This window comes from Camarhynchus parvulus, chromosome 4 (assembly GCF_901933205.1).
Source record: "Camarhynchus parvulus chromosome 4, STF_HiC, whole genome shotgun sequence".
Lineage (NCBI taxonomy): Eukaryota > Metazoa > Chordata > Aves > Passeriformes > Thraupidae > Camarhynchus > Camarhynchus parvulus.
In genome coordinates this window covers 49737658-49746918 of record NC_044574.1, presented here as the reverse complement: position 1 = coordinate 49746918, position 9261 = coordinate 49737658, and the positions used below count along the sequence as shown (strand labels likewise).

At 48.5% G+C, this 9261-nt stretch overlaps 2 protein-coding genes across 2 annotated transcripts in view; both read right to left on the bottom strand.

Annotated features, from left to right (window-relative positions):
• Positions 1–484: 484 nt before the first annotated feature.
• LOC115903694 lies at positions 485–8573 on the bottom strand. Its single transcript, XM_030948339.1, has 4 exons — positions 8545–8573; positions 7874–8042; positions 2519–2872; positions 485–1851 (listed from the first exon to the last, which is right to left on the bottom strand). The coding sequence occupies exons 1-4, from the start codon at positions 8571–8573 to the stop codon at positions 1672–1674; spliced, it is 732 nt and encodes a 243-aa protein (XP_030804199.1). The 3' UTR covers positions 485–1671.
• Positions 4619–9261, bottom strand: part of MFHAS1 (malignant fibrous histiocytoma amplified sequence 1) — a 34811-nt gene continuing 30168 nt past the window's right edge. Inside the window, exons 3-4 of the mRNA XM_030947954.1 lie at positions 8310–8749; positions 4619–6823 (exon numbers count right to left, since the gene is read on the bottom strand). Coding sequence (XP_030803814.1) covers positions 8746–8749 — 4 coding nt within the window. The 3' untranslated portion in view covers positions 4619–6823; positions 8310–8745. The remainder of the gene's footprint in view (positions 6824–8309; positions 8750–9261) is intronic.

Here is a 9261-nt window from a genome sequence, read left to right as displayed (position 1 = left end):
GCATTCTGTGACAACACAGAATCCATCTTGAACGTCTTAGATTTTTCTCAATTTAAATTTTAAATTCAGCTTGAATAACTCAATTAAAATAAAGTATTTGAGATTTCAGTTGTCAGAAAAACCTCCTAGTTAAGATTCTGCTTTTCAGGAGGTTTGTGGCTATAAATAAATTCACATGGCGAGCAATTGAAGTTACTTGCTGTGTCCTTTTAATATAAACATTTTAATATATGAGTGCATATGCCAGAACTGCCATGTATCAAACCAGAGCTAAACTGAATAAATGAGGATCATTTACCCTTCCAAGGAAGTTATTTTCAAAATCATTCATTGCAAATGAAATCACAGAAGCTGTAGGAGATAGGTGTAGCAAACGGCATTATCAGAAAAGCAGCCCAGTGATCCACAAAGAAGAACTGAAATCAAACTCCTAAACATGCATTTGAGAACATCACCTGCTTCTGCAGAGATAACTCTTCTTCCCTCTGGTTTATTGGTCTAGTTTAAGTCAATGACCAGCTCATTGAAAGTTGAGACAGTATGGGAGCTGATGGAAGGGGAAATTACCTCTTTCTTTACCAAACTTATTAAAAAAAGTTGAAAATAGGAAATTATTGACTATCACAATAACCTTGAAGGAAAGGATGATGTGTGGTAATCTGCCCAATACTCTACATTAGAACTGATGCACTATTTGTTTTACAGATAAGACATATTCTGACTAGACTTACTTGAATATATTGATAAAAGAAACCTAGCTTGGGTAAAAGAGAAATTTTAAGCCTTCGGCATTTACAACTAAATTAAAAAACTCATATAGAAAACTTATAACCTAAGAGAAGGCCACAAACACATCATATACTGTTTGAGGTCTGCTTTCAATTTTAAAATCAGAGCAACTGTTAAATAGCTATAGAAATCGAATGTGTTTTACCAAAAATTTTCCCAAGTAACGATAAGATTGTCTCCTCATGAGGCACTAAATTAATTTAACCAACCAAATCCCCAGCACTACTTCCTCATTCCTGCTGCCTACAGAAACAACACACTATTTTTCACAGCTGACCTTCTTCACAATATCGCAATATCTGCCTGGCCACAGAATTATTAATCTTGCAGGTAATTTCCAGTACAGCAGGAACTACACTATACTCCCTTGCCTCTGCCCCAGTGAACACAAATCCAGCTTATAATACATTCATTTTTTCACATTTTTCTAGCACACATACTCAGAGTAGCAAACTCTCCATCTAAAGGTACTTCTCTGAAGTGATTAAATCCTGAGTCCCATCACCAGGGTTTGTAGCAAGTATCAGATCTGTACTGGTACACTAAATAAAGATATGGATGTTCTGAAGCAAGTTGCTGTATGATGAACTCTGCAGGACCACCTGAGAACCACAGCAGTTCTTCTTTCCCCCTTGACCAAAAAGTGATGAGAAGTACTTTTCAGTTATGTATTCTTGCATTTCTTTGGGTTGCCCGTTGAGACAGCACACATTAAGCAGTATGCATTAATCCTACAACAAAAAAGCTGCAACAAGATCGCACATAAAACAATTGGCGTCTGGCGCTGACTCTGCTTTTCACTCTGTGCTGAGTTTTTAAGCTTTAAAATAATCATCCCTCATGACTCCACTGCTCTCCAAGATAAATCAACATGTTTACAAATCACCTGGTTTCAAGCTTGAACTCTGCGAGTTTACTTCTGAGCTCTTCTCTGGTCATTCTGTTGATATAACCATTGGTTATAGCAATTTCTTTGTAAATCGGATCGCTGAAGTCGTTTGAAGTGGCAGCTGAGGTTTTCCCATTAGTTTCTTGATCATTGATCTTACAATGCTGTCTACCCTAGAAGAGAGAGAAGTCGGGAAGTCATTTAAGAACTTCAAAACAAGACGCTTGAGCATTTCACAGCTCGTTTTGGCACCAGATCACAGTAAAGCGTCACACTGTTACACTTATGATCAACCTGAGTGAACTAGCTCATAGAAAGGTAAGAGAATCAATACTGAAGCCTGCTCTGAAACAATGTTTTCCTAAACAGCAACAAACAGAATAAAGGGCTACTAATGCCCGTGTCTTGAGCCATGTCGAACAGCAGCGCTTGGAGACAAAACTTGAGTGCGCATCCTAATCTCAACAGAAAGAGTTCTCTGGTGCAAACGGGCAAAGCCTTCCCGAGCAGCGAGATTTCTCTCGACGACTGAATTAACCAGAATCCACACGCGGGCCGGTGCCCAATGCGTGCAAGATAAACAAAGCAATAAACTACGGGCACTCCCCGGCTCCCGCCCGCTGCTCGCGGCTTTCGTGGGGCCCGCACACGGCGCGGCCGCGGACGGGCCCGCGGCACCGGCGGCGCCCCCGGGCGGGCGAGCCCCGGGGCGGGGCAGGGCCGGGCGGCCCGGGCCCCAGGCGGGCGGGCAGCCGGGCCGCCCTGGGCGAGCGGGCGCAGGGCCGTGGCCTTGGACCGGCCCGGCCCGGCCGCACCGCCCCCGCCGCCCCGCGCACTCACCGGCGGGCGGGCTGCGGCAGCAGCCGCCGCCTCGTCCCGGGCGGCCTGCGGGCGGTTCTCTTTCTGCTCCTCCATGGCGGCGGCGGCGGGAACCGCGGCAGGGACGGCGGCCCGTCGGAGGCGGGAGAGCGCGGAGCCCGCCCCTGGGCGGAGCAGCGGCCCCGTGAGAGCCGAGCAGCTGCGGCCGCGGCTCCCGGCGTTGTCGTCTGGCACCAAAAGCTGCGGTGGGCAGGTGCCACGCGTGCCCGGCCGCCTCAGCCTCACTCCCCCGCTAACCCGCCAGCCCTCGGCCCTGCCCCGCTGCAGCAGCACCGCCGCCTCCTGCGCCCGCCTCAACCCTCCAGGGCTGCCGCCCTGCAGTGCCCCCGGGGTTTGGGGTCACGGCAGCTCGCTGGAAGCGCTCTCCGTGTTTCGGGAAACACACTGGGCAGACAGCTCATTTATGCCTCCGTCCTCTTTCTCGTGGCATTTTCATCACCTCCTGTGATTTTGCACAGAGCACCCGAAACACGGATCTAGGACACCCGTGGTGTGTTGGGTGGCACCAGAAGGATGCAGTTGACCCCCAGCCCCTTCCTGCCAGGGAATTTGCCGTGCCTGCTGTTCCCCGTATCCCTTAATCCACAGTCAACAAGCAGGGTGAAGTGAGCGACACAAGACGTGTAAAGCTCTCTGGGTCTTCTTGGCCAGGAGGTGGAGGCAAAGCGCTGAAGTCTCTCTGTCCATCACAGGTCAGTTTATTTTCTGCTGGTGCTTCCCACAGTCCCAAAATGCCGCCCAGTATCCCTCAGTGATGGAGGCTCATGTGTATGGGCACCCAACTAAAGCAACCACGCCAATACCTCCACATCTGCCAGCCACTAAACAGCCCAGAATCTTCTCTCTGCTCTGCTGTGGCTGGGACCCCAGCACACAGCCTCAGTCTCCCATCTCACTCTGGTACACCAGCATCTCCTTGCAGATGATGACATCCCCTCCCCAAGACCCGCTGTGCAGCATTTGTCATCCTCGGGGGAGGGTGTGCCACAGGGGTCTGTCTCCTCCACATTGAGTGCTACACAGAAGTGAGATCACACACATCCTTGGGGCTATACGTGCATGTCCTGATTTTGGCTGGGATAGATAGCTTTCCTGGAGGCTGCTGAAGCACTGTGTTTTTTGGATTTAGTATGAGAATATTGTGGATAATACACTGATTATTTAGTTGTTACCCAGTAGTGCTCATTCTAAGTCAAAGCCTTTCAGTTTCTTGCACTCTGCCAGTGAGAAGGTGCACAAGCTGGGAGGGAGCATGGCCAGGACAGCTGATCCAAACTGACCAAAGGGATATTCCACACCATGGAACATCTTGCCCAGTATATAAATGGAGGGGAGGAGGAGGAGTTGACTGGGAGCTGCTGATGCTCATCCCCCATCACTGGGGGAGGGGCTGGGCATGAGTCAGTGAGGGGTGAGCAACTGTACTGCGCATCACTCATCTTTCTTGGGTTTTATTCCTCTCTCTTTCATTGCAATTACTATCATTAGTATTATTATATTTACTTTGTTTCCATTCTTAAACTGCTTTTAACCCATGGGTTTTACTTTTTTCCTATTTTCCTTCCCACCAGGAGGTGGTGGTGAGTGAGTAGCTGTGTTGCCAGAGGGGGTTAAACTGCAGCAGTGGGAAGGGATTTGCTCCCATTTTTAATTCATCCTCCTGGTGCTGCCACAAAGGCTCCCGTTGCCAAGCAGAGGACCACCTGCCTTATTATCCTGCCTCCAAAACCTGCTCTGAACATGAGCAGGAAACCAAGCTTTACACAAATGCAAACAACATGGTACCAATGAGAACCATTAAGTGGGCCTCACAAACCCATAAAATACCTTAAAAGTGTGTAAAAAAGCTGTTCCCCAGAAATCACCTGCCTTGCTGAACTGGGCAGTGATTCACAGATACTAAATAAGGGGCTCCATGCACAGATTCACTCAATGGCAAATCTCTTCATGACTTTGCTACAGCACAGATCTACAGCTAGGTGCAGACCCTTCCAGAGCTAGAGCCCAAGGAGGCACTGCAAGAGGAAAAACAAATCACACAGCCAGGACTCTCCTGGAGATTGAGATCACTTTTATTTTCAGTCATTTTGGCGAGGATATGTGGGCAAGTGTGGGTGTAGTGCGTGTATGTCTGGGCATGCATGTGTGTGTGCGCAGAGTCCTGCCCAGCGATGTAGATTATATGAATACCTGCAGTTACAGTCCATGAACTGAGCTATGAAGCGTGTGATGAGTGCTACACTGAGGCCCACTTGCTTGCCTCTTCTTGTGCTTACTGCAGTGCAGCATCTCCACCTCCCGGCACAGCTGTTCCAAGGATGCCAGCCCAAGATCCCATCCAAAGGGCGCGAGAGGAACTGAGCTCCAGGATCTGGCTCTGCAGGAGTGAGCCAGTGCATTTTCATCTCACTTAGTGAGTTCCTAAGTAATATTTGCAGTTCCCTTTGACACAACTGTATCTAACTCCTCACCGTGAGGAGCCTCAACTGCTTGGACAAACTTTAGCTGCCTCAGAGGTACAATGGGAAAGAGAACAGGGACCCCATGTAAGTTCCAGTGCTACAGCACAGCCAAGCACATCTTGAGTTCCTGGGAAAGCAGCACCCAAATACATTACTGAGTTTTTACAGCCACCACGAAACTGTGGCATGGGGGATACTGCAAGGGAGACTACCCATGCTTCTGCAGCCCCCAGTCTCTACCATCTGATCTGAGAGACCATAAGGCAGGGTAAATCCCAAACTAGCCTCTATTTCAGTTTAACTTTCTAAAGCTGAATCCCACAAGCTCAAAGCACAGACAATGCAGAAAGAACAGCACTGCCATGAAAGGAGACTAGTCAAAGGGACTCTGGCCTTGTGGCAGACTGGAAACAATCTTCTCTGACCTTTTTGCTTAGAGAAAAGTTAAAACAGAGGTGTCCCATCACCCAGGACACTCTGCAGCTGCCAGAAGTCTCTAAGTACGCCTGTAAGCCCTAAAATGACCTAAATGTGCAGCATCACCCTTTGGGTTCACTCTCTCTCACCTTTACCTAGTTGTATGCTGCTTAGGGACATGCAATTCCTCACATTACACAGACTCGGAAGAAGGCAAAGCTGCTATCCTGGGAGTTTGTCTTGGACGGATGCAGTTTTGAATCCCAGGTTTTACTTCAGAGAGTAACACAAGGTACTCCAGGACATCTTCCAGCTGCTGCAAGTCCTGGAGTGCAAAGCAGCTCGCTAGCTCTGCTTCCAAATCTGTCTGAACCAGTTTCAGCAGGAAATCAAAAACCGGTCAAGCAAGGGGTCTGCAAACTAATAAGGAAAACCAGTACAATCGTCTTGGGTGAAGGAGGTGTCTAGGAGATTGCCAGGAGATTCTCCTCCTATTCCAAAGAAGTTAAACTCATTGTCAGCTCCACAGGGCTGATGTCCCAGTCCTTTCTGACCTCTTTATAATACATCTTCAGTAAAGGCTGCACAGTGCTCCACGGAGGCCTTAGTCATTTCTAACAGTTTGGTAGCTCTGTGATCAGGGACAAGAACTGGAACATAATACATACTCTGAACTCAGATATCTGCTGTTAGGGCACTGCATTCAAACCCTCTTTCCTTGTGGACTGATTGATGAAAAATGACAGATCCTTCAAAAATACAGGGCCCTCATCCCTGGGGCTGAGGGATATTAAGTGAGGTCTGAGGCAGGAGCTCAGCAAAGGGACGCTGTATGAGGATCCCAGTGTGCATCCTTAAAAACAGTGACAGCAAAATCAAAAGTACTATGAGCCGCTTGGTTTGGTTCTCCTGCATGGATCTCCCACCTGGCAACTGCAAAGGCGAGATGTTTCTGAACTGCATAGAAAATTAAATGGCTTTTGCATATTAAAAAAATTTGGATGAAAACACAGTTACACCAGTTACTAAAAAGTGGGTGGATGAGCAATCCCGTTTTGTATTAAATAGACCCAACTAGATTGATCTCCATACTGCCACACTCCCGGCATTACGGCTTCAGTGCACAGCAGCAGCCTGAGTGCCTGCAAAGGCCAGGGAATGCTCCCACAGAGGCAGCACACCCCGGCAGGAGGGCTGCGGTCCCAAGGAGCAGGCTGTAAGTCCTCTTGCAGTCTGCTCTGTCCTCTCATTCCTTCAATGCTCACGCATCCCAGACCAGATGGGCACACTGGGAAACAGGCCTCCGGCTGGAAAAGGATTCCAGTTTGTGGTTTCTTTACAATGTGGTTTCCACGCAACTTCACAGCAACAAATCGCTAGTTTCTTCCTACGGAGAATGGAAAGAGAGGTGAGTAGCAGCAAAACAGGAGGAGAAGGCCACCCAGCACAGGAGGTGACAGTAGGGAATGCTCTAACACAAGTTCTGCCTGTAACAGGCATGGTTCATGGGCAGCAAGACTCAGGACAAAGGAGTTTCCCAGCATTATTCCTGAGCACCAAAGATGTCACCTCCCTTTTACCTTCTCCAGCCACCACAGACAAATTTGAGTCTCCAGTTTATCCACAGCAACACAGAAGCACAATCAATTAATGATTCTCACTGACGTAAAGTTCATTACCAGAGGTAGCAGGTCAACACATGAAATCTGAGCCCAAGCTATCCTCCCAAGCTGGAATGATACCCTGAAGAGACAGGAAGCTGACTGAACTGCCTGCTTTTATTTGGCAGCTTTTCCCCCTGAAATAAGGTACATGGCTTGATTTCTTCTACCTGGCCTCTGGATCTCCTGCTGGAGTGGATTCTGTCCTGATTTCCCAGCCTTAAGTTCTTGCCAATGGGAAGATTTACAGCCTTGCACATAAGGCTGGCATTTGAAGGATAGAAACCAGGGGAATATCATCTGTGCAACTGCAGCAGGTCCCAACAGGACACATCACTCTCTTGCAATGGTTGCAGGCCTGGCCAGCTCATATCCTGGTGGGCACTGCCTATATCACCCATCCCAGGTCTGCCATCACAGCCCAAAGACTTAAAAGCTGTACATTAACACAAGTATTTTAAGTCCCTCATCTCTCAGACCTCCCCCAGCATCTGATGAAAGGATCCTGGCTCTGGAAATGCCTGCCTCTGATTGATTTACATTTAATAAATATTTGCATGGAGCAGGACTCAGTAGAGTTACCAGGGCTCAGCTGCAGGGCATAAACTAACAGCAACATCTAAGAAGTTCTCAAAGCCACACAGCTGGGGGAGAAACCTGAACTTTGGTACCAGTGCTCAGCCCGACCTTTCCCACATCTGGAGAGGGAAGATGGCTGCACATGAAGCATGGCTGCCAGGGGGATCAGGATCAGTTTGTACCGCACGGCCACATACTGCTTCTACCAGATCTCTGCACAAAGATGCCTGGGTGGCTTTCCTAGGAGGACGACCAAGATCTAGATTTTTAGTGCTCCAGTGGACACAACGCACAGAGAGTACCACAATGGCAGTGCAGCAGTACCAGTCATGGCAGACCAGCAGCTGTTCAGGGATAATGGTTACACTACGGATAAGAAATAGCATGTGCCAGAGGCACACTGACTGCCCTGCTTTTGTCTCTGCATGATCACAGCACGTCCTCACCACTTCATGGCACAACATATGTGAACACACAGGGCAGGAAACATTTCCCAGCCTGCTTCTCTGCCAGCCTCCACTCAAGATTGCTGCATGGGACACAGCCAACTGTTTTGTGGTGGAGCAATTTTAAAGGCTTCGCAGTACCAACCCATTCCCCAGCAAAGCTTTGGCCAACTGCCACAAAACTCACTTGTCCAGGAACAAATCCAGGGAATCCCGCTACAGCTCATTTCAAGAGACTTTCCTCCAAGCAGGTCTGAATTAAATGGTATACCAAGAACATTTTTACATTCATCATGAGATCCAAATGGGTTTTCAACACGCATTCAGTGGGTCCACAGAAACCTATCCCCGGTGTTCTCCCTCCGGCCAGCGGCCCTGCCATCTGCAGCAATCATTTTCCTTCATGCCTTGTCATCCCCAACCTCCAGATGACTTCATCCACTCCAGCCATGAGGCCCCCACCTGGGAGCTGCCCCTGCCCCACAGCATTTCTTTCAGGGTCCAAAGTCCAAAGTCCCATTGATCCCCATCAGAATCAACTCCACAACTGGAAAGATGGGAGCACTGCAGATCATCGGCCATGTTCTGCCCGGTGGAAAACCTTTGGCACCAGCACTGATGGTTTATCTGGAAGAGAAAAGGATAAAGAAAAAGTAATATAGGAGGGTTCATAGTGCTTGTGATGAATAACATAAGACACATGATTTTCTCTAGGCTTCTAAATAGGGAGCGTGAAGTGAAGAAAAAGTAACACAGGCCTTTTTGAGAACACAAGTTTCCTGCCAGCAGAGTGACTGTGAAACTGGGACACAGTTAACAGACGTTGTGGAAGGCAGGCTAGAGGACAAGGAGGATTGGAGGCATAGCCTGACAGCGCAGTACAATAAAAATGGCACCTGCAGGTTAGAAATGTGCTGTGCCAAGTACACACACACAGGGGAACCAGATGAACAGGCAGTAATGACCTGTGGCTCAGTATCAGAGCATCTCTGTTTCCTGCCCCAGGTGGGCACTTCAACCTCACTTCACACACAGCTCAACAACCACCCATCACTGGAGCTATTCTCTACCAGGAGTGGTATTTTGGAATGGGAGGGTACTGAACAGAGAGAACAGCATCTAAAGCTACTGTCAAGACA